This window comes from Aedes aegypti, chromosome 2, assembly GCF_002204515.2.
Source record: "Aedes aegypti strain LVP_AGWG chromosome 2, AaegL5.0 Primary Assembly, whole genome shotgun sequence".
Classification (NCBI taxonomy): Eukaryota; Metazoa; Arthropoda; class Insecta; order Diptera; family Culicidae; genus Aedes; species Aedes aegypti.
In genome coordinates, this window is record NC_035108.1 from 93,016,485 (window position 1) to 93,043,139 (window position 26,655).

At 37.3% G+C, this 26,655-nt stretch overlaps 1 protein-coding gene across 1 annotated transcript; it reads left to right on the plus strand.

Annotated features, from left to right (window-relative positions):
- Positions 1-1,512: 1,512 nt before the first annotated feature.
- LOC5572700 (serine/threonine-protein kinase Nek8) lies at positions 1,513-26,631 on the plus strand. Its single transcript, XM_001660469.2, has 7 exons — positions 1,513-2,328; positions 2,394-2,973; positions 18,566-18,683; positions 19,049-19,676; positions 19,734-19,874; positions 26,280-26,383; positions 26,441-26,631. Exons 1-7 carry the CDS (start codon positions 1,603-1,605, stop codon positions 26,553-26,555), a joined length of 2,412 nt encoding a protein of 803 aa, XP_001660519.2. The 5' UTR covers positions 1,513-1,602; the 3' UTR covers positions 26,556-26,631.
- The last annotated feature ends 24 nt before the right edge of the window (positions 26,632-26,655 follow it).

Sequence of the window (26,655 nt, forward strand, 5' to 3'; positions counted from 1 at the left end):
AGAGAAGTTCATAAAATTAATGGGATACATGGGTCTTCCCTGACCACATGTTCCAATGGCTGAGTTGCAACTACTAAAGCTATAGAGGTAGAACCCCAAAACTTATTGGGATCACAGTCCTGTGGATTGAGTGCCAATTTATCATCATGAAACCATCTTGTACTACTCCTTATGGAAGAGACTGAGTGGTGTAATAGAGTCAGTAATATCAGCATATTCCTATTCCTTCTTCATAGACTAGCCAGGTTGGATAGGTGATGCTAGTCTCGAACAACTAAAAAATGAGCATTGTTGTAGATTCTGCCTTGGGAATTCCGGGAACGAAACTCGTTACCGTTCATGGTACGTGCCTCAACGATACGTTTACGCATAGGGCAATCCCAAAAATTAGACTTGAGATTGTCCCTGCAATAAGCGCATACAAACTTTTTGGTATCTTTCTTCATAGGGCAGACGTTCTTAGCGTGAGGAGAACCTCCGCGAATCATGCATGCAGCATCCATTCGGTAATATTCTGTACCATAACTCCACTCTTGACACCGACAGGCCTGAGTGGGGTTCTGAAAATTTCCTCCAGGTTTCTGGAATCATTCCCATGTCACACGTACATCGAACATAAGTCTTTCTTTTTCTAAAGCTTAAATTTTATGTATATCATATTTGTTAAAATGAGAACTAAATAATTCCGCCTTCCGACGAATGGCAGATTGGGTTCCCTTTTTTATAATGATTACCTGGACTGCAGAAAATCCAAACAAATCATTTATTCCATTTTCAAGACGACTTTGAACGAACGTTCAGTTTTGTCAACATAAATTGTGCTTCTTCTCTTCAAGATGTTTGGAAAGAAATTCGCGATCCCTAAGAGTTTCCGGCAAAACACGACTGTCTTTTTTCTTTGTGATTTGGAAGGAATCTTTGATTCCTCTGATGGAGTTTAAGAGGAAAATAACCATCATCGTTTTATAAATTTTCAAAACCAGTTTTTTTGCTCAAAATTCAAGCAATGTTCAAGAAAATCTATCATTGCATTACACTTGCTATCTGGATTGCAATGATAGATTTTTATGGGGATTTATTAAAATTTGTACGAAAAAACTGGTTTTCCATATTCGATGATTGCTGATGATTGAATGATGGATTCTTGAGCCTTAAGATTCCTGCTTAATCCTGCAAATTCGGAACAACGGATTACGATACACGGCACTCTTCGTTTCCTCACTTGAATCAAAGAGCCTGGGCTAGAGGCTGATTCGACTTGGTGTTCGAAAAATTTGTCTAGAGTATCGAACTGATTGCTCATTTCGATGCAATTATTAATATTAACCATTTCATCCTTGTAAGAAAGCACGCTCTCCTGAGAAACGTCCTCTCTTCCATTTTTGGCACCTTTGAAAACCCTTTTTTTGGAAGGGAGTTGGGAATTCAGAGATGTTTCCATGCTTTCCCGCCAAAAGATAGCACATGCGCATTGATTGACCAACCAAGTGCTATGGAAATGCAATATCCCAAACACTATTTATGCATGCTGTGTTGTGCTTTAGTGTAGTGCATTAATTCTATCTCTTCATAAAAATTTCAAATTCATTGTTCTTTCAAATCATGCAGCAATCACAACCGGTCAGCAAAAAAGTCACAATCAGTACCACCCATCCGAAAGCAAACAAATCCTCATTAACTGACCTATCCACGTTGTCCCGATTCAAGGACCTTACCTTATCTGGACAAAAATCGCTGGATGAAAGTTCCCTTCAAAATTCCGACACTCCCAAAGATAGCGGCAATGAAAGCGAAAACGAAATAGAACTTTCCGGATATCGCCGGGTACGGACCGTAGGACAAGGCTCGTTCGGAGTTGCCGTTCTGTACGAACGATTGTCGGATGGTCAGGTGGTGGTGATGAAGCAAATCAACCTGTCCGACCTGACCAAATCCGAAAGAGATTTGGCGATGAACGAGGTGGAAGTATTCTCCAAGCTGCACCATCCGAACATCATTGCCTATTTGGGGAGCTTTGTTCGGGGAGATTGTCTGTTTATAGAGATGGAATATGCCGATAAGGGTACCCTGGCTCAGATATTGATCGAAAAGAGTCAAGGTGAACGTCTACCGGAACGATTCATACTGAACATTTTTGAGCAGATCACGAGTGCAATCAACTATATGCACTCGCAGAACATTCTGCATCGAGACCTGAAGACGGCTAATGTGTTTCTGAACAAACGCGGGATCGTCAAGATTGGTGACTTTGGTATCTCGAAGATCATGAATACTAGGATCCATGCTCAAACCGTGCTGGGAACTCCGTACTACTTCAGTCCGGAGATGGTGAGTAATTTGTCAAAAAAAATATATCTGAGTACCATTGCACTACCCTGACTTATTCTTTACAGTGCGAAGGTAAAGAGTATGACGAGAAGAGCGATATCTGGGCATTGGGGTGCGTAGTGGGAGAGATGGCCTGCTTCAAAAAGGCCTTTACCGCTTCGAATCTTTCCGAACTCGTTTCGAAAATTATGTCCGGGAAGTACGTTCCCCTGCCAGATGGGTACTCAGACACCCTGAAGCACGTTCTTAGTCTAATGCTACAAATTAATCCCGCGGATAGACCTTCCGCCGACGAGATCCTCCAATACTGGATACCGCTCATCTACCGAAACTTGGGAAAGAACGATGGATTCAAATACGTTGCTGTCGATTATGATAGCAAAAGCTCAATGATGTCAACATCAAAAGATAAAACATCTTCGCTGAATTCGGCAGTAACTGCTCCGCTGATGGGAACTGCCACCCGAGATTATATGGAAGCGTCGACCGCTACCACCAGTAATCTGCCTTTGGTGGAACGATCAGTGCTGTATCAACTCAAATCGTTCGGGAGTGCTACAAGTTTGATCCCGCTGCAGTTGCCACCGACTGGGAAAATACGGCAAATTGCTACCAATGGGGCGCATTTTGTAGCCGTTATGTATGGTAAGGCTTAGGTGTAAGAAAGTAGAGTGATGCAAATTTTGAAATTTTGGCTCCCCTTTGCTCAAGGTGAAGATAGATCGAAGCCAAACTTCAATTTTTCAAGAGCACAAATCTGGAGAACCGAACACCCGTTTGAGCAGCAAACTTAATCGATTGGTCACCACCAGCTAGGAATCAAGTTTTCCGCTTAAACCTATGTTTGGGTCGCACATTTGTGCTCTTGAGAATTTGAGGTTTGGTTTCGATTAATCTTCACCTTAAACTATTTATATTATGGTAAATAGCATCCTCCCAAAGTTTAACATGATTCGGAAGAAATTTGACGTATGCACACATTAGAAGTTTAAATGGCGATTACTATGGAAAACGCCAGCCTTTTGTGTTTAGCCCTCTATCTCTTCGTCGTAATATTTTATGGAAAAGTGAACAAACTCTTCTCAGCAACAACTTTGCCGAAGATCACATTTTGATTGAACGTCAGGATAAATCATAATCATAAACTGGGTTTGAATGTTTTATGCTTAAGGTGAAGATGAATCGAAGCCAAACCTCAAATTTTCAAGAGCACAAATCTGGAGAACCAAACATCCGTTTAAGCTGAAAACTTAATCGATTGGTCACTAGCTGTTGGTGACCAATCGCTTAAGTTTTCAGTTCAAACGGGTTATCGGTTCTGCAGATTTGTGCTCTTGAAATTTTGAAATTTGGCTTCAATTCATCTAAAACTTTAAGTCCCAAGTAAAAATGGTGCAAAGGTCAAAACTGAAAAAGCAGTTTTTTTCCTTTAAAAAGACAAACCGAAGAAAATAAAAACACACAGCTTTTTTATTTGCCAAATAAAAATGCTGTGTGTTTTTATTTTCATCAATTTGTCGTTTTAAAAGGAGAATACTGACTTTTGTGCCACTTTCTCTTGCACCTCAACCAATGGCGTAGCTACATAGCTAAAAATATGTTGTAAATTTAAGTTTATTTTCATGCACATATTCGGAGCATCAATATAAACCTAAATTTAAACGACAAACCCTTTATTTTCCAAACGAATTCACTTTAAATTTACAAGATCTTGTAACAATCAAGCATTTTTGGTTGCAAATTGAATGTATGTTTAATGGAGTTTACATGATGCTGTAACAACACACGAATTCGTTGTTTTTACAGTAGACTTCAGTTTACACTACATACATTGAAATATAAATATTATTTTCTGTGTACACAGCAAAACATTCTCAAATTTACATGGTACGTATTTTTTTATGATAATCATGTAAAAGGAGTTGCAACTGAACACTCAGCGATAATTAATGTAAACTGTCTCATTGCATTCGAAAATGCTTGCAATCTTGAGTGAAACTGAAACATTTCATGATCTTACATCCTACGTTCGCCAATATTGCATGCTTTCTTGCATCTTGAAAGTGAGATTGCAAGAAAGAATGCTCGGTATACATGATTATTTGCTGAATATTCTGTCAAAAATAATGCACATGGATGGATCGACGGCTTGTCATGTCATATGTATTATTTATGATTGAATTTTCAGCGTCAGAATCATGTAGGATTTCGTTCTAGTTCGTCGTAAACGTTATTATTCGCCGTATCAAACTTAAATTGTTCCACTACGGCGGATATTCCAACTTACCTGCAACATAGATTCATTTTCCAAGTGTATTTTTGTGAAAGCTGTCATGGTTTGTACACTTGTTCACCAAAAATGCAATAAAACTACTGTATTTCGTTAAATAACTTGTGGTCAATTATCCATTTTTCACTTTTTCACCGAAATCGCATGGACGAACACGATTTGAGAGAAATGCTTAACGATCGACCCCAGTCACACCACTCTATGATACAAGTTTCTTCCCGCCCCCTGCGTGACTTACTTCGCCAGGCGCTTATTTTCACTATGAAAAATCTTCGTACTACTTCACTGAAGGATTTAATTCCAATCACACGCCGTAAAAGTTCTATAACTCACGAAATTATATGAAATTTCCCTACCGACCGCGTAAAATTAAGAATGTAAACAAATTCAATCCGTCGTACTGAGAAAATAAGCTTGTGCGCATCAATGTATGCGCGATGCTCGACGTAAAAATACGGTTCCTTTGATTGTGTTGTTTTCGTTGTCCTGTGAGCAAATGCTATAATTGTACGGTCAAAAAGGAATTGTGTCATATGTTTGGGCTGAATTTTGATGACGAGCAATGAATTTTAAAGGAAATTAGTATATTCCATTATGCTGAAGGAGTGGAGAGAGATGCCCGTAGATCTATATATTCTAGTATTATTATTATAGCGATGATTTTTGTTGTGTTTTGACCACTCAATATATCATAGGGAGCCGTAAGTTGTGAGACGAATCTGGAAACTGATTGCGACAGAAATGAAAACGATACGACGGACTGAGAATACGGCAAGATACATTTTCTTTGCATTATTTCCAAAAAGAGATCAAGATTTATCAAAATCTTATTGTACAACGCTAAAGCCGTTTTGAGAAAGAATTGTTTGGCATCGGTTTGTATCAGCATCATTCACTGCATTATTGGGAAAATTGCAGTTCTCACTGATCAATGCTAAATACGATGGATACTAGCACATCACCCTAAACCGAGCCGTTTTGCATGCAACTTTCTTCGAGAGAAGACGTTTCGTGTTCAATATTAAGGATTTTGGTAACAATGTTGTACATAATAGATATGTTTATAGGTCTTATCATTAAATAATACATGAGAAATGGCTTTGCATGATTGAGGCTAAAATTACGTTACATGTAAATCTAAGATTTTTTGGTGTGTAGGATTTTGGAGCCCGCTGCGGAGTCCGATTTAGGGGCTCTCAAAATTAAGATGAACGCCATCTAAATGTAATACGCTAATGTGAAACCGACTGTTGAAATAAACAATGAACAAATAGCTTTTGTAGAATTATGACTAAAGTGATATATGAGTGAACTAATGTTGATATATTGATATTGGGTTGTAGTAGTTTAATGGCAAAAATCTTAATTAATCAGCCTATTTTTCTTTTTTTCTAAATTCTTGTTCAGAAACATATTAGTTTACTAAAAATTATCGTGAGAACTTCCAGCGAATTGACATGGAAGTGAAAATATCAGTTGGCAAAGTAGCACAACGAAGCAATGATTCATTACACCTTCAATTAGGTATTCTAAGATAGTTTGAACATTTCCTCAATTTTGCCTAAGGTTTGTTCAAAATAAATTACCAAATGAACTCCAATGATTTCTTCAGGAGTTCATTTTGTGATTTTCACGGACTGCCTAAGGGCTGCGTTTGAGACCATCAACGTAGATTTTTTCTAGGGGCATCCTCAGAGATTGCTGTTCCATGACTCGATATTTCCATGAGTCGATGGTCCCTTCAATTTCGACTAATGGAGGTTTCACTGTACTTCAATGTTTACTATAGTATTAGCAGTAGTGAGGAACCGCAGAACTTTCAAGCAAGCTATGAAGATTTTACTTGAAAAAATACACGAGAAATTGTTTAGAAGAACTGCAAGAGTAATTTGGCATGACGTGTGGGAAAAAACTTTAGAGATCTTTTTGAAGGAGCATCATGAGGAATCCCAGGTTAGGGCGGTTCAAGATTTAAAAATGTTTAAAAATCAAATCTCCCATATGTTCCTTACCATCCTTACCATAAAAATAGTGTTCTGTGAAATTTTCAGCTTTCTAGGTGGTGATTTAAAGGTGGCCCAAGGACAATATAAGTTTATACGGAAATTATTATGGAAAATTTTTGAGATATGTTCCAAACACGCTAGAACTGTAATGTAAGTACAAACTTATTATCCCATAGTAACAACTCATTCTTCAAACCATAATAAAGAAATTTGCTGAAGAAAGAAATTCAATCCGACGGATATCAGAAGAGATATTCATGAGTTTATTTGCTATTATTTAGCTTAATATGGGGTTATAGCATTGCATACATGTACAAAAACCCCAAACAAAATTAGCTCAAAAGGGATTTGTTTCTTCAGCAACATCCTTCATTGAGGTTTGAAGAATGAGTTTTCAATACGGGATGATAAGTTTCTACTTACATTAAAGTACTAGCGTGTTTGGAACATATCTCAAAATTTCTCCATTGTAAATATTACAGGAGAGAGATCCAAGGAAGAACGATTGTTGCTGTTGATCACATTATCGTACTCTCTAGAGGGATTCAAACGAATAGCACGCCTTTCTTATTAGCTTTTAGCTGCTCTCGTTCATGATATTCCATAACTCTGAGCGGTATCGCTTTGAAATGGATGAAAAGCTGGTGTGCTGAGACCTGATATACAAGGCACTTTTAAGGGCAATACTGATGTTTATCCACTATCTTGACTTCCATTGCCTGCACTCTCAGAATCATTCAGATGTTTATCGAACTACCACTTCCAGCTTTCCACTCACGTTCGTCTGCCAAGATGATCCCATCCTTATCTCTGCACAGCTCGAGTCAAGGTATGAAGCCTTTGTGCTCTATTAAAACTTCCGCATTTTTTGGATCGCCAAAGCTTCTCCAACTCTCCACATTTCGTTTTCTACAGGAAAGTGACGGATCTGTCGCTTGGTGAACCTTTGATCCAACGTCGATCGGCCCTCACGAAAACCAGCATTGGTATTTGCCGACGAAGGACTCTTCAAGTGGTCTCAATCTGTTAAACAGAATATGTGACATTATTTTGTAGGCAGAATCAAAAAGCGTTATTCCTCGGTAATTGGCGATGCTCTTTCGTACCCATCATTCAATAACGTCTCGAAGTGCTGTCTGTCTGTCAGCAAATTACCTTCCCGGTTGTTGCACATGACGGGAGACGGCGCTGACTTTGACAGTTTCAAAGAATCGTCGCATATTGTTCAATTCCATACAGTTTTGCGCCTCGGCTATCACATTTTCATCACACTCTTTTGTTTTCCTGAGATGGATTCGCTTTTCGGCTAATCTTGCTTCCTTGTACCGCTCTCTCACCTGGTACCAGACACTAACATCCATCGTCTGGAAACGTTCTTCTCATCAGTTACCCTCTGGCACTCTTCGTCAAACCATCCGCTTCTGGAATGGCAAAATACAATACTTTTCTAAACAATCAAAAAATAACTTTTCCAAATTAAAAGTATTATGAACTTTGATGATAAGTATTGTTATACACATAAAGTTTGAATTCTATGGCAAATTAAGCAAATAAATTGCCTTACAAGCTGGCCAACTTGCATGCAAGTTGGCTGAAATAGTCAATTTATGCATTTCCAACAACCAATATCTCAAAAACTAGACGTGTTATGATAATTCTGTAAACGGCAATGGATTCAGCAACCCTTAATTAAGTAAATAGAGGTAATTATGTAAATATTTTGATGCTGGAGACAAAAACGTGTTCCGCTGTGTAATGTAAAATTTCGCATGACACTTTATTATCCAAAACTCATGCATTGTCATAAATGTCTTCTTTTTGGACACACTTTAAAGTTTTGTTCAAACAAACAGAAGTATCCTAAATGTAGAGAAGCTCATCAGCCAACCGGTTGTAATAAAATCTCGGATCTATATTTTTATTGTAGGCAAAAGCACAACTCTTTGAAAGAATGTGTTGTTTATACTGATTATCAATCTAAATTCAATAAAAAAATAAGGAATAAAAATCTATTGTCCTACGCTGAAATAAAAAAAAATCTACTGATAATTTTTCATCTCCTAATTCATTTGATATTAAGCATGATGATGTTGAGAATGAACCATTACTCAATTTGAATAATTATGTTTGCAAACAAAATAGTAAAAGGAAAAGAATTTCTAATAAATCTTTAAACAATAATTTGTTTTCTGAGCCAGAACAATCTACTTTTGATACGAATTTTTCTCCCCTTAGTGCATCCGTTCATTTTAATAATATTCCTGGATTTCAAAAAATAGATTCTACAATACATTTAATTCATTTATAGTTAAATGGTATTGAAATTGAACAAGTTGATGAATATGAATATCTTAGTATTTGGTTTGATTTTAAACTGAACTGGAATGCTCATATTAAATATATTCAAAAAGTTTGTTCAAAAAGAATAAACTTTCTTCGCACAATCACAGGGACTTTGTGGGCGCAAATCCTTCTGATTTAATTACACTTTACAAAACTACTATTCGTTCAGTAATCGAATATGGTTGTTTTACATTTGGTAGCACTGCTTGAGAATTTGTTTGAAACCTATGAATTCAACACATACTCAATCAGTAGAAGTTCTTGCTGGTATATTACCATTGAAGATTCGTTTTCAAGAATTGAATTGCAAATTTGTGACAATCATCCTCTTATTGATTTTTTGAATTCTTTTTTTGATATTAATCCTACGAGCATTAGATTCCTTCGTACATTGTTCTACATAAAATATTGAATCTATTCCTTCGTATGCCTTTTATAATTCAAAAATTTCATTCATTCATACAAACCATCAATTGACTTGTCTCTACTCCATGAAATGAAACAAATTCCAAAATTTCACCATTCTCATTTCGCTAAAATTTTATTCTAATGCAAATTCAATGGAATTACTCCCGCACATTTTTTTTATACTGATGGTTCATTGATTGACGGCATCGCAGGTTTTGGTGTCTATAATTTATTTTCTGGTCATTTTCTTAAATTGAAATCTCCTTGTTCTGTTTTTTCAGCAGAATTATTTGCTCTTTATTTTGCGTACAACTTGATTAAAGATTGTGCACCAAATATTTATATTGTTTGTTCGGATGGTTTGAGTTGTCTCCAGGCTTTAAATACAATTAATTTCAACTTAAAAATTCATCATATTATATAAATTATGAGAAATTAAAGATTACTACTTGAACTTAGTTCTCGAGGATTTATCATTAAATTTGTTTGGATTCCTGCTTATTGTAAAATTTATGGGAATGAGCAGGCAGATACGTTAGCTAAATTTGGTGTTCATCGTGGAATAATTTACAGCCGTAACATATTTCCTTCTGAATTTTATCCAAAATCGGAAGTAAATCTCTTTTGGATTGACAAACGTGTTGGAATTCGAACGACAAAAGACGTTGGTGTCTATGTATTTGTCCTAAAGTCACTTATTTTCCATGGTTTTAACCCTCTAATACCCAAATTTTATTTTCAATCTAAATATCATTTTTATGTATCTAAAACCGTTCTAAGCACGTTTTGGGCAATGATTTATTTCTATTCACAAATCTATGAATTTTGTTTTTTGATTTTTATATTTTTTATTTTTGAACATCCCTATCCTTTTTCATTTTTTATTGAAGCCTCTTCTAGTTACTGATTTTTGGCAATAATAAAAATTCAAGTTTTTTCGATACTTTTAAAAATATCAAATTTTTAATATTTTTCTGGAAATATTTTTATTTTCCGTGTAATTAACGGAAAAACAGGTTTGAAATTATTTTAATACCACCAAGCTGTTCTTTGTTGGTAGGTTTATAGTAGAAAAATATGAAAGGTACGATTTTTATATAACACGTTAATTGAACCCCATGCATTTGTAGGTTATAAAAGAATACAATTTTTCGAACAATTTTCAAAAATACAAATAAAATTCAAAAGTCATAAAAAAAACTTTTCTTATATACACGCATATAGTCACGAGTCAAGGTTTAAGACCAAAATAATTTTGATTTCTGAGCAACGAAAAAATACACAACATTCCAAAGTGTACCCCGTCTAAAGGCGGGGTTGGGTATTAGAGGGTTAAAATTTGCCAGCAAGTAGAAATTTGATTTGGTCTTTTTCGAGATTGATGTCAAACTATTATAATTTTAAGAGCCATTTGTATCGCATCAACATAAGAGATTCCAATTTATGCGATTGTGGGGAATTTTATGAAGACATCGATCATATAGTATTTCAGTGTGACAAATTTATTACTACAAGAAATAAATTAATCAACAATATATTAAATTTGGGTCAACCTATTCCTGTATCTTTACGTGATATATTGGTACAAAATGGTATCCTGTAATAAAATTTTTGTTTCAGTTTATAAATGAGATCTAATATTGGGTTTGATACTCTTCGTGTTTTTTTTACGTTTATTTTTAGATGTCACGTTGGATTCGATTTTGATTCTCTCCCTCACTGGCTTTCGATGACACTCCTTACCTAACGCCGATTGTTATGTTTCAAGATTACGGCTCTGTTATGGTTTACTACCGTGTGAGCCTTTAGTTTTAAGTTTGATTTGTAACGTTATTGGAAAGATAAAGAGGTTCTATGCTTCTTTGAGGAAGATTTCCAATAGAAAACACTCAAAGGGGCTTTTCCCTCTTTCAAAATTTTAGTTAAAAATAAATAAATAAATAGATCTCCACTTCATAACGCATTTCATCTGCTTCACGATCACTATGCAACCAACTCCATGTTCTGCCTTACCGCCGCTGCTGTGGTAGATGTTATACCCAAGTAACACCGAAAACATCTCTTCGAATACCAGATAGCAGATCTTGTCATATAAGAGTTAAAATGGTGAATTCATAACATCTTAAGTTATATAAAAGTTATAAAATAGCTATCGAAAAACACATCACCTCAAAACACTAAATCTTAAGATGACAACCTGACCTGATTAATTTAACGCTTTACAGACATGCATATAACTTTATAAGGATTTATATTGTATGTATCGGAGTAACAAAATGTAAGTTGTAATAATGTGTTTCAAATGTTCTTTTTTTTATACAAGGTTCAAACATCAATAAATTCTTCATCTTCGATTAATCTTGTGTGCCATTTAGGTGTCATTCGACTATTGAAGGTGGGTTGAAAACGCTATTTTCAAATCCTGTTGAGAAAATCGTAATGCAACGAAATTGCTAGCGTATTGTACTCCTAATTCGATTGCTTTTCAAAATAACAAAAAACGATAAGCCTCAAAAGTGAAAGAGATGTGGTCACAGAGAGTACAGCGTATAGACAAAATAAGTATTTTTTTCAGGGTGAACACAAATTCTGCCAACTTCACTTACCTCTTCTACTAGGCTTGGATGCTTTAGAGATGTCATTTACAAATTTTGCTACAGCTGCCTTGAAAAATAAACGCTAAAAAGTTTCACTTCCTGACGATTTTAGCAACGTGATTGGCACATCACACAGTCCCGAGCATGTTGTCTACAACGGGCATCTGTTTTTCACCGGAATCAATATAATTTCAAATTATCTTGTAGCACGAAACATATCCCAATGATGAATATTGAGATAAAGCACCTTTTTCCTCTGTGGGGGCTAAAATAATTGTAGTTGAATACGCCTCAAATCGATGAATCTATCTGAATAAAAAAAAACTACTGCACGAGTTATGTTCGTCAACATTACTGCAAATTTTACAATGTTGACATTCGTAAACCGATGTTTGACGTTTGACAGACGAAAATCTATGCACTAAGTAAGAAGCTATATTTAAGTTATTTGGGTGTTATTACTATTACCGAAAAAACAAAAACAAACGAATTTTTAAGGAGTATGTTGAAAATAGGTTCCCAAGATGTATTTTGAACGTTATTATAAGATTGTCAAAAACCTGTAGTTGAGATGCTCTTAAGGTAAACTTACAACGTTATTTCAACATATTTCTGAATCAAAACAAACAAACATTTCACATTTTGCTAACTAAATAATCTAGATTACAGTACCTGTCGAGAGTTTGCATCAATTTAGTTCGAAGCTGCAAATCAATCATATTAACTAGATTAATTTGATTAAAAATGAAGATTCAATTTAATGAATTGCACATTCTTAACATAAGATATTACAAATTTGAGCAACAATTTGAAGTGTGAGCAATGTGAGCAGATCAATATCACAGTTTGAGAAAATAATTGAATCGTTCGAATATTTTCGGTCGGCGCTGTAAGCTCAACTAAAAATCAGCCATATTATTTTTCCGTGAGAATTGAAGCAAATTTCATAAAACAGCACGATTTGGATTGATATGTATTACATATATTAATTATTATAATGGCCCATAAATTATTGAAGAGTGAAATTGAATGTTTCACAAGAAATTTTGAATCGCATATTGAACGTCCCAAATATCGCTGGACATGATCCATTTTAAGTTTTTCTTCATCATAAGGATATTTAAATTTAATTGATTTCTTAACTTGGAAAACATTTTTCAGGTTGTGGATGCTATGTTTTTTTTTTGAAGGCAGTTTGTTTTTATTTTTTCTGCTGGTTCCTTCGCTTTGCAGACATCGGACATTCTGATAAGATAGTTTGTAATACGAATGTGTCTTTCAAGTTATATAACGTACAAATAACGTCACAACAACCAAAACATTTGCCTGTATTATAAACTGATCATCTTGTGTCATATATATTTGGTTTTCACTTTTAAATAGCTCAATTACGACAAATTAAATATGTCTTTATATACATTTGATTTGTGAGTATTTTGTGCTGAAAAATAACCTAATTATAACAAATGATCATCACAGCTCATATTCTCATCTTTATTATGTTGAGAATATGTTTATAAATCGTCGATTGTATGCGATTATAAATAGTTGCCAGACCTATAAGATGTTATATAAGCCGCCATTTTTTGCGCTGTTTTAGCTTTATAAGTTTTAGATATAAAGTAAATACTACTGAAAAAATACAACGGAATATGTTGAAAACTTGAATTAATTACTCATATATAACTAGCTGTGTTACTTGGGTATTTGCACGCAGTGTCGGCAATGGGATCAACCGTCCGGAACTCACGTTCTCCAGAACTTGACCACCGCACTTCTTGAATGGCGGTCATGCCCACTCCAACCTTCTGCAGTTCACGAGCAAAAAGGCTCGCTTGTCCGAGTTCAAACATCAAACGTTCTGACTTTCCAGGTACCAAGTCTCCATTTATAGCCCTTATACCGGCCTTAAAATTCTGTTTTCGACATCTTTTATACATGGAGAATGTAGACAGAGCGTTAATGATTAACGGGTCGCAATGATTAATTAAATGATTAATGATTAAATTCAATTTTATCTTGATTAATGATTATGATTAATGATTAAAAATTTTGAAGTCATGATTAATGATTGTGATTGATTATTAAGCCAAAGTATGATTAATGAATATGATTAATGATTAAATTAAAGTTTTTGATGATTAATGATTATGATTAATGATTAAACTCAGTATGAAAAGTGATTATGATTAATGATTATGATTAACCCTCACGTGCCTGATGTCAAATTTGATCAAAATTTTTAATTTTAATATAATACTTTTTTAATTATCATCTATCTTATTTATATTTAGAACGTCGCGACCCATTGTGAGCCCGCACTATGCAAATCTCGTCCAGCACGTGTGTAGTCTTTCTATATTTACCTAATAACTACTCTCGGTTACTAGGCATTCAACAATAGAAAGCGTTGTGTTTGGATGAGCATCTAATTTTTCCGAAAGAGGTTCACTTCGTGAAAGAGGACCGTGATTATTGAGTTGAAATCGTTAACTTCTCAGTCCATGAGTTCTCTCGTGGTGTAGGGGTAACTCGCCCTATCTAGTGAATAGGAAGTCGTGAGTTCCATTCTCAGTGTAGAAGCTTGCGACACATCGTTTTAAGGCTAAGTAGCCCGTCATTCGTTTTGTCAGCCATGTTGATATTGCAGCTTGCAATTTTAAAGTGATAAAACCCAAGGAACAATTGGCAGCTTTTAAGATACTTACGTGTTTAATACAAGCTGCATAGCAGCAACCATTGCTGAACAAATTTTTAGTTGAATCATTAATTGAATAAAATTAGTTTCCGCTTATAAAAAAGCTGTTATTCCACTTGCAGTTTGTGTTTTGAAAAAAGAGCTGAATAAACCTCCGAAAATGCAAATATAGTAGCTTTTGTTCTACAACACATAAGAAGTTTAACAATTAACTGATTAAAAGCTTCTATAGGTTGTAGCCATCATTTTAGTAGAATATTGAACATTTGATTAACAACAAATCGTACAAAAGTTTCAGTGTCTAATACTTAAAATGTTGACCAGCATGATTAGTAAAACTTATAAACAATGTGAATAACAGTTTATGAGTATGCTCTTATTCAAGCAAAACATATTATTTCTTTTTATGCTATTTTCAAATGTTTCAAATGTTTTTCAAATCAAATCCAAGACGTGTATGCGATGGATGGATTAACGTAATGGACGTAATGGCGACGTAATGGATCAACGAGGGTAAAGTTCGAATCTCATTGGATTAAAAATATCAAAATTTATTTAAATTTTCCAAATGTAGTGATCATCATCTGCGACGTTATTGATATCGTAAAAAGTATTTAATCATAACATTTTTAATGATAATCGAAGTATAAATAATAATTTTTCAATAGTTACATGAAAGTGGTTACTCAACTTACAATCAAGTGTCACAAATAAACATACATAGTTAATTATTGTTGAATAATGGTGACAGCTGAAAAAATGCCCTACAAAGAGCTGAGAAGATGGTATTTAGATCCAAATTTAAGTCAATGTTCAACATTTTTCATTGGAATGAATAATAGTAGAATCAACACTTATTAAACTTCTCCAAAGAATCTCTGCCGACTTGTCAAGATTGTTTTACTAATGAGTTGAACAAGTCATTTTTCCTTCTGTTAAAGAGCCAATATTCCACACAAATATAATTGTGTAAACAAATGTACAGGAGACGAACTAACGTTTTGGTTGCTTCGCACTTCAGCTGTTTCCATGTTTAACATGAACATGATTAAAAGCTGAATAAGTATTTAATAAAATCCTAATACAACATAGATATATCATCCGGGCAGGTCATCCAAAGAAGTCCAAAATAACGATTACTAAACACATTGTTCAGCAACAAAGAAGCCTTACAAAGGAGGTCACACTATAGCCAAATTTTTGAAAAATGGACAAAATATTTAAAAATTTCGTTGTATTCCTAATGTATTGCAATATTCAACTTACTAATATTATTATTATTTATCTTTATTTGAGTGGCTTTTCGCCCTTGGCGAATTCGCCACTAACTTACTAATATATAAAAACATGTTGGATACAATAATAACTGATGCTTTCTCAATACAATATTCAATTATGTTTAGAAAATATTTTGAATCAGTCTTCTGACATAGGATTATTGATTGAAATATATGTTATATTTGTATAATGTTTAATAGATGGAAAAAGTACGACAAATAATTAAAATATTAACCTAGTTTAATAAATGAATTTTAGTATAGTTAGATGAACAATTCAATTAAAGTTTTAACAAGTTAAAACTTATGAAATTCGATTAATCATTTCAGACTGTTTTTACTTTGTGAATAAACTTTATTTTTGACCAGCATTGAAATAAATTTTCTCACTGTGCGCTATAAATAGCCGACTGAGTTCAGCTCGCATCAGTACTGAACAGCAGCAGAAGTAATGCGCTTATTCAGTTGTTGATCAGCATAGCACGTGTTGATTAGTTATTGTTGAATAGAAGCTCAAGCATGATCAATAATCAGCTACAAGAGGTTTATATTGGGCACTGGAAGGCTGATATATAAATTCAAGGATTGCGCAGATGGCAAGGTATACTGCTGACGATGGGAAGGTCTCGAGTTTGAATCCAGTATTCAGGTAATTATTAAAAGTGTGGTTATTAGTTCATGGTAAAGGTATACACTGCATTTGATGTATACAGTGTTAGCTATTTTTAGTCATTTATTTGTTTTCAATCAATTTTGTGGCAGTTGAATATAAGCTGAGATGAATGCTTATAAAGCGATTTTGAAGTTGTAGAATAAAGTCAATATACAACGACACGCTTTATTACTTCTCCAAATTTGTGTGAACAATGTCTGAACAAAGGCTTCACTTGGAAATAATTAAAATGTTGTTAAACATGATGCTGAATTGAACTGCAATAATGTAGTTTGTTAAACTAGCGTTGTTAAATCATCAATCCTTATTAAGCTAAGTGAAACCTGAATAAACATCATTACAATATATGATTACAGTCACTAAATGATAAGAAGCTTAATAATTTCGCCAGAGTTCACAGCTTTGGAAAAACAGCGGAAAACAACAATCATCAGCATGGTTTTCAAGGTATCATAGCAGCCGATCGATGATGCTTTGTGAAAATCAGTAATGTGACACCTGCGGTAGCTTTCTGTTCAACCGCAGAACGGAAAGTTATCTCTGAAATTGCAATATGTCCGTGCAAAACCAAGTGTTTTTCTTCAATTCGCAATCGTTAGACGAATTAGCCACAATCATCAATGCTCAGTACAAATTTCAATTACGGCCTACTTCGCCATAAACGGATGTTTCAAGCGTTATAGATAAACTTGAACATATGCCGGTATGTAAGGTTTGTCGATTTCCGCGGGAAAGTATTCAAAATATTGATAAAAAACTTGTTGAATTTAATACTTCACTTTATAAAAGAAAGAACAGTGTAGAATCAGTAAGGCGAGCAAACCCATAGATAATATGTTTATTGTACATATAAAAGTTTAATGGCATTTGCTTGCCTTTCTAGTGAGTTTCTGTATTTTTTTTTGTTAAGTGAAATGTTTAAATTCAATTAGTTGTTTATTCATACTCCAATGTTTCCTCCAAAGTGAAAGTGAAGCACTATATTGGTAGTTGTGAAACCTAGCTTTCCATATATTAAACTTCATGAATTTTGCAAACCAAGCCATTGAATTCATTCTCAAGGGAATTATTGAAGTAGATATTGAATTTTTCGGAAGAATTGGCTTGTTTAGGTGTATCCAGTTTTTTTTTTGTATTTTCTGAATCTACGTTAAAGTTTGAACCAGAACCCAAGGTTTCAAAATCTTCCGTGCCATGTCGGTTGCCATGTCGGTTGCCAAAAATATCGTTCTTCTTTCTCCATTTTTTGAGGTAAGTTGAAGTTTCGATATGCTACCTTACCGGGATCGCGTTAATGAAGCTGCCATCCTAGGTGTATCTGACGTGATACAACATTTCATACTCAGCCGCTGAAAGCCAGAACAGACGCTGTTTGAGACGCACATCCTGGTGTACAGACGCTCGGAACGTACCTCCTCACTATACTCACTATACATGTCAGTGATATGCTGGTGGTCTTTGTCTCCGTTTGACCCGTGGTAGCGTGAGGTAGGGGCTTGTGAGGCCAGAGCTATGTTGGTCGCTCCTTCCTGGTTGTCAACTTACCATTTTGCAAGCCATCTCGATCTTATACTTTCATAATATCGTGTATTGGTTGCTGAAGGAAACACAGAAAACCGATTTCGATTTCATTAATAAACAAAACATATACCATAAACAAGATGTCAACTTTATGAAATGAACAGTCCTTATATTCAATAATTTTCAACTGTATTTTAAACATATTATAAAGCTCAACTCTAAAGCCAATTACCATACTTACGTGCCTATTCTGCGCAGCGTGTGAGTCGAGACGAGTCGCTCTCACCGCGAGTGACGTGAGACGACTAATGTTAATCAAATGGGAGCGAGTCGACAATTGTCACCTCATTCGACTATTCTCACACGCCGCGCAGAATTAGCACGTTAATGGTTCTATGCATTATCATCATACTTTTATTTCCAGATGGCTCCGTATTTACATGGGGAGAGGGTAATAAGGGCCAATTAGGTCACAATGCTCTGGAAACGTGGCGTCACTATCCCACAAGAGTGGATGCAATACAGCGATACAACATAATCGGGTAAGACAATCCAATCCAAGATCCAATCCTTCTTCTTCTTTCTGGCGTTACGTCCTCACTGGGACAGAGCCTGCTTCTCAGCTTAGTGTTCTTATGAGCACTTCCACAGTTATTAACTGAGAGCTTGCTATGCCAATGACCATTTTTGCATGTGTATATCGTGTGGCAGGTACGAAGATATTCTATGCCCTGAGAAGTCGAGAAAATTTCCAACCCGAAAAGATCCTCGACCGGTGGGATTCGAACCCACGACCCTCAGCTTGGTCTTGCTGAATAGCTGCGCGTTTACCGCTACGGCTATCTGGGCCCAATCCCTTTTCTTAATTAATACTTAAATAATCGCTTCAACATCATACTCGTTCCAGTGCCGCTACCGGAAATGGTTTCACGATGTTCTGGACCAATTTGGGTGTCGTCTTGAGTTGCGGTGACAATTCATCCGGATGCCTCGGTCATGGCAACCAAATTTCGCTCCTGGTTCCGAAGATTGTACAGAAGTTGAACAACATTCGCATCAGGCAGGTGGCCTGCGGTTCACAGCACGTGGTCGCTCTTTCGGACGGAGGTCATCTGTATACCTGGGGTTCGAGCAACGATGGCGCTTTGGGGCTTGGTAAACAGATGCTGGTCAGTGCCGAACCTCGTCGGTTGATCGTTTCGCAGATGATTCAGAATATCCGGGATATCTACTGTGGACCAGATTGCACGGTGATACTGACCGAAGGTGGTTCTTGTTACTGCTGTGGTAGTAACAGATACAATCGATTGGGATTCGGAACGAAGATAACCCAGCTGACGGCTTTACAAAAAGTGACGTTCGTTGCAGAGAAGATATTGAGTGTAAGCGTGGCGGAAACTTTTGGAGCTTTTTTAATTGAAGGAAACTATGTCATTACCACTGGAGAGAATAACAATGGGCAACGAGGGTTAGGACATGCAGATGAGAATGGAGAGCCGACAATGGTCAAGAGTTTAATGTCGCGATTCATCACGGTAATCGGTCTTTTTGAATACTCGATACAGATTTTTTGAAAAACTGATTATTTTCAGAAAATAAAATGTCATTCAACGTACATGGTGGCCATTTCGGACGACAACTGTGTGTTATTTTGGGGCACGAGACTAGGTATTCCGGAAACGGATGTAAATTCTTCCTTGGAAAATTCGACAAACAACAATCATCCCAACAGGGTAATATCCGTTACAAATAACAGTTCAACAAGTTGGTTTCTTTCTCTTTTTTTTTTCTATTTCATTTATTTGAGGCTCAATCGCGTTTAACGCTTTACGGAGCCGAAATTCATTTTTTGTATTGTTTACAAATCATTCACTTTTTTGTACTAAGATTAGTATGGGATGGAGCCAGGGTACTCGTGGCAACTCGAGGTTAATGGTCACAATTTTTGGAAGGAAGGACATGGTGAGGATTGGGTTTAGGGTTTTCTGCAGCACATCCGGGAGGTATATCGTGGTATCGCGATGAACGTGTAGTGGCGTTGGTACCAATTTCTTGCCGGTATTCGTCTGCCGGATGGCCAGGATCCTCAATCCAACATACAGGGGACAAAACACAGAGAAAAAAAAAACTGGAGAAGAGAACACAGGAGAATTAAACTTTTATACTGGACAAGCGAAGAAAATCGTAAATTGCGACCATGTAAATGAGATCGCGGGTGCCCAACACATCTCTAACAGGAACATAGGGTTGTCTACCTCGGGCCGCAAGGGTATCCAAAAGTTGCGCTCTGGAGGCGTCCATATCCGGGCATTTCCAAACTACGTGATCGATGTCATCATAACCATAACCACACCTATTACAAACATTGCTCAGCGCGAGGTTAATCCTGTGCAAGTGTGTACCTAGCGAGTAATGGTTGGACATGAGTCTTGACATCACGCGAATGAAATCTCGACCTACATCCAAACCATTCCACCACGCTCGCAAGGAAACTTTAGGAATTATGGGATGTAACCACCGTCCCAATTGGTCATTTAGCCAATCGCTTTGCCAACCGTGAAGAGAACTTTGACGTACTAAATGAAAAAATTCATCGTGTGAAATTTGTCTATCATAAATCTCACCTTCCTCAGCGCCCACCTTTGCGAGAGAGTCCGCCTTCTCATTGCCATAAATTAAGCAATGTGAGGGGACCCATACAAAGGTAATCTTATATGATCTTTCGACCAGTGCACACATCTGCTCTCTTATTTGTGTAAGAAAGTAAGATGCATGCTTAACATGTTTCATCGATCGAAGTGCCTCAATAGAACTGAGGCTATCCGAAAAGATGAAGAAGTGGTCTGCGGGCATGTTTGAGATCATCCCCAATGCGAAGTTGATTGCTGCCAGCTCAGCAACGTAAACCGTGCAAGGTTCCTGAAGTTTTCGGAAGGCGGAAGAGTTTTCATTGAAGACACCGAAGCCAGTGGATCCATTGATGCGGGACCCGTCAGTGAAATATCTCCTGTAGAAATCGACATTCTGGTACTTTGCGTTAAAAATACGTGGAATCGTTATACATCGAAGTTGATCTGGGATTCCATGAATAGCTTGTTTCATGGACAGATCGTATTCAACAGAGGAACTGTCATTGGTGAAGCGTACACGTGGAGGGTTATAACATGGAAGACTTATGTCAGATGACATGTAGTAGAGATAAACTCTCATGAATTTTGACTGAGTATTCAGTTTGAGCATTTCTTCGAAGTTTTCGATAACGAGTGTGTTGCTCACCCCACACTTAATAAGTATTCTTAGCGAGAGCTCCCAGAATCGGTTCTGTAGTGGTAAAACCCCTGCCAGCACCTCCAGGCTCGCATTGTGAGTCGAATGCATACAACCTAGGGCGATACGCAAACAACGATATTGAATTCGTTCCAATTTAATAAGGTGGCTGTTTGCTGCTGAGAGAAAACAGAAAGAGCCATACTCTAGAACAGAGAGAATTGTTGTTTTATAGAGTTTTATGAGGTCTTCCGGGTGAGCACCCCACCATGTTCCGGTAATTGTTCGTAGAAAATTGATCCTTTGTTGGCATTTTTCCGTTAAATACCTAGTATGGGTTCGCCAAGTGCCTTTTGAATCAAACCAGACCCCAAGGTATTTTGAAGTCAAAGACTGGTCGATGTCTGTTCCCAATAGCTTAAGCTTTAGTTGGGCAGGATTCCGCTTCCTTGAAAATACAACCAGTTGAGTTTTTTGCGGCGCAAACTCGATCCCTAAATTTCTAGCCCAAGTGGATAGATTATCAAGGGAATTTTGCAATGGTCTTTGCAAGATTTCCGCTCGTGGGCCCTTCATAGAGACCACAGCATCATCTGCAAGTTGTCTAAGCGTGCATGGTTCTTCCAAACAGTTGTCAATATCTTTAACATAAAAATTATAAAGCAAGGGACTTAGACATGAGCCTTGGGGAAGACCCATATAGCTAATTCTGGAAGTTGTCAGTTGACCGAGAGTGAAGCTCATGTGTTTTTCTGACAACAGATTGTACAAGAAATTATTCAATATTCCAGGTAGTCCACTATTGTGCAGGCTTTCTGACAATATCTCTATGGAAACTGAATCAAAAGCGCCCTTAATATCCAAGAAAACCGAAGCCAATTGCTCCTTGTCCGCAAAAGCTAGTTGAATATCTGATGAAAGCAACGCTAGACAATCGTTTGTTCCTTTGCCCTTGCGAAAGCCAAATTGAGTACTGGAAAGCATGTTGTTTGATTCGACCCAGTGATCGAGTCGGGATAGGATCATTTTTTCTAACAATTTCCTTAAACATGATAACATAGCGATCGGGCGGTACGAATTATGATCAGACGCTGGTTTCCCAGGCTTTTGAATAGCTATTACTTTGACCTGTCTCCATTCAGATGGAACAATGTTGTGCTCCATGAATAAGTTGAACAGGTCAAGCAACCGTCTTTTAGCGATATCAGGGAGATTTTTAAGAAGATTGAACTTAATCATATCGCGTCCCGGAGAGGAGTTGTTTGATGAAAGAAGAGCCATAGAAAATTCCAGCATAGTGAATGGCCTGTCCAACGCATCGTCTCTCTGGGTTTCCCAAAATGGCGGTTGAGCTGGAACTGAGTCTGGACAGACCTTTTTTGCGAAGTTGAATATCCAACGATTGGAGTATTCGTCACTCTCATTTGAGGATGAGCGGTTTCGCATGTTGCGAGCCACTCTCCAAAGCGTCGTCATTGAAGTTTCTCGTGAGAGGCCATCGATGAAATGTCGCCAATAGCTACGCTTCTTCGCTTTAATAAGATTCTTCAGTCTTTTTTCGAGCTTCGAGTACTCTAAATAAAGTTCTGAGGTACCGTATCTACGAAAAGCTTTAAAGGCATTAGATTTTTCTCGATACAACTGAGTGCATTCATCATCCCAACCAGGTGTGGCTGGTCGTCTTTTGAAGGATGCACTTGGAACTCGTTGCTTTTGGGATTCTAATGCACTATTATAAATCAATTCTGATAGGAATCGATACTCATCCAACGGTGGGAGAGTGTTGAATGATTCGATACCGAAAGTTACCGCTGATGCAAATTTTTGCCAATCTATATTCCTAGTGAGGTCAAAAGGAACCTGAATTGACTGTTCTGACCTTTCAAAATTATTTCTGATAGAAGTTATTATGGGCAAGTGATCACTACCATGGGGATCATCGATAACCTTCCACATGCAATCGAATGATAGTGAACTTGAACCCAAAGACAGGTCAAGGCGGCTTTCTTTGCCGTCGGATGAAATACGTGTCACTTCACCTGTGTTTAAAATATTCAAGTTGAAATCATCGCATAAGTCATAGAAAATAGCCGCTCTATAATCGTCATAAGATTCGCCCCATCCAGTACCATGGGAGTTCATATCACCCAGTATTAAAACCGGGAATGAGAGCATAGAGACTGCATTCCAAAGATGACGGCGGTTTATTGAAACTCTTGGAGGAATATAAACAGAAGCTACGCAAAGATCTTTACCCTTTACGTTTATTTGGCAAGCAACGATTTCTATGCCTGGATGAGTCGGGATGGGGATTCTGTAGAATGAATGGCACTTTTTGATCCCTAAAAGCACACCCCCGTAATTATCATCTCGATCCTGGCGTATAATGTTAAAGTCGTAGAAGTTAAGATCATCTTCAGAAGAAAGCCATGTTTCACAGAGTGCAAATATATCACAATCGGAATTGTGAAGCAAAAACTTAAATGTGTCTAATTTAGGTTTTAGACTATGACAGTTCCACTGTAGCACAGTGATCATATCTTGTACCTCACTTGATGAATTAGCCATCGAAAGATATGATCGAAGCAAGGAGGGGCCACGAGATAGTCAATTCCCGGAGATATTCTTCTATTGCGGGGAGAAAAAGGTCGAGTATGCCTCTGAATGAGTCTGAAACTCCGAGAGCATTACATCTCGCATACTCTGAGATAACGCCCTAAAAGCCATTGGTAGCCACGTGTGTAGCTCGTTGTTTCTGATCAAAAGAGAGAATAAGCATCCAAACCAACATCACGGGCAGGTAGATAATGATCCTTTCTTTCCCATAGCGTTGTTAAATAACATGGAAATCCATTCAAATGCTCAGAAACAACGAGCTACACACATGGTTACCAATGGCTTTTAGGGCGAGATCAGAAGTTATGCGAGACATATGCGATCCACCAGGGCCCTAAAAGTTATCAGTCCTCGCTTAGCCCGGGGCGTTTTCGAGGAAGAGCGAGGGACTTCAGTAGCATTTCTTTTGCTTTCTTGTCTAGAGCTTCTTTTCGAAGTGTATTTTATCTGTGGAGGCGGGGGCGGCAGATCTTTACTGCAACACGGAACGGAAGCATCAAAGACCTGTTTCTTCGGGTTTTTCAAATTTGCCCCACCTCCTTTGGAATTAGGCAAACTTCTGAGGGAAGATTTCAATACCTTACGGCGCAGTCCCGGAGAAGATGGAGACTTTCTTTTACCGGGTGCGTGTACCTCCGAAGAATCTCCCCCATCGGTTTCGTCGTCGTTCGCTTCATCGGAAGACAACTCTTGAAAAGAGTTACCAACTGGGATGGCTGATGAAGACTCTTTTGCAGGCGGATTCAAAGCTTTCACCATTTCCGCATACGTCTTCTTGGAGCGCTTCACAATTGAGCGACTCTCATTTCGAATGCGCTTTTTGTATGCCGGGCATTTTTGCAAGTCATGCAGATCCTTGCTACAGTAGCTGCATTTTTCAGCTTCCTGTGTGCAAGCATCTTCCAAGTGAGCTTGGTTGCATTTGCCACAACGGGGCTTGTTGTCGCAAAAGCTAGCACTGTGGCCAAGCTGCTTGCAGTTGGTACAATTGAATACCTTCGGCACGTAAAGACGCACTGGGTAAAAAACACTATCAATGCAAACAAATTTCGGGAGGACGGAACCAGGAAAAGTCACTCGAAACGAGGCTGACGGCGAAAAAACTTTCTTATTTCCTTCCATGGAAACTGATTGCAATTGTTTGCAATCCAGTATAGCCACATCAGGAATTGACCGGTTATCAAAAACACCTTTGCCAGTCTTAATGTCCTCACATGTCAGACTCGCGTCGATGATTTTCCCTTCCACCTCGACTTCTCGTGCCGGAATGTAGGTAAAGTATTCCACAGCAAAAGCCTCATGCTGAGCAATCTCATTCGCTGCTTTGTAACTAGGTGCAGTTACACGCAGCTTGGATTGCTTCACTTGGTGAATAACGGTCCCTGGATATTTACGCGTCAGCTCTCGAGAGATCGAGAGCACGTTCAAAATCTTATTTTTGCGCCGGAAATAGACAACCCAAGGCCCAGCCGAAGACGGTTGGTAAAACCGCGTTCGAGCAACGAGATCTTTTGGAGGCGTATCGCCTCCATCCGAATCGTCCATGCGGGAATAAATCCAACCGCAACCAAATCAACAAAAAATAAAAAAAATGTGGAGAAAAAAAAACGTTTGAAAAATATTAATTAATTAGTGGACTATTTTGTACACACCTCCCCTATACGGGCAAAAAATAATAATACTAATTAAAGAAGAAAGAAAAAAATATATAAAAAAAAACTTAACCGATCAGTGGGCTATTTTGTACAAGCCTCCCCTATACGGGCAAAACTTGCACCGGGAGAGAGACAGAGGTGAAGCGAAAAACAACCTTGAACTTGTTTGTTCGGAAATGTAGAGCAATTCAATAGATATACAAATTGATACTTATCCGCATAGCAGCAGAACGTCCAAGCACCGTAGGTAGCAGACTGACCGAATCGCCTTCTGCTTCGATGTTGCTCTCGGTGCGGGAAAAAAAGTCAATCACCGTTGTGCCGGTGGTGATGACTTTTTTTTTGCGGTGGAACGATACTAGTTACACTAGTTCGCTTCCTTCGCAAAGCGCGATCGCCTAAGCACTTAAATGCACTAATAAGATTATTATTAACCGTCGAAACTAGACCAAAAACCCACGCGGTCGGTGGGAGAAAAAGGCCAAATAAACTTTGCAACTTTGTGCCGTGCGATGAGACCGGGAACCTGTCAACCGACTCGTGCAAGCGCTAAGCAAGGAATCGGTTTCTTTCTCAGTAATGCTTCTTCTCATTTTGTAGGTACCCGATTGCACATCGATTGGGAATAGTACAGCTGCATTTACGAACTTCTTGACATCGGTTTACAAATATGAGACCATCTTGGATCCCATCGATATATTGGCGTAGGTATTTGTGTCTTTGTAAGAATGATCGATTTTAAAATACGAGTATCATTGCAGGCTCTATTCATCTAAAGATCAACAAAACAAAGGCAGCATTGTAAAGTTGATGGACATCCACCCCTTGATGCACAGTGTACTGATACTAGTTGATACCACATGTCCTCTTGTTTGAATCATCATACATAATGTTAGTGTATTTTGTATTGAATCATTTCGATTAATAAATTTTTATCTAGTTATTTTAAATATTTTCAAAGTATTTTTTATTTATA

Excerpts from the sequence above, each read along its gene's own strand:
- LOC5572700 (XM_001660469.2), top strand. The coding sequence starts at position 1,603 with ATGCAGCAATCACAACCGGTCAGCAAAAAAGTCACAATCAGTACCACC. Across the intron at positions 2,974-18,565 it reads TTTTGTAGCCGTTATGTATG|ATGGCTCCGTATTTACATGG; the intron begins GTAAGGCTTAGG and ends TTTTATTTCCAG. Across the intron at positions 18,684-19,048 it reads CAGCGATACAACATAATCGG|TGCCGCTACCGGAAATGGTT; the intron begins GTAAGACAATCC and ends TACTCGTTCCAG.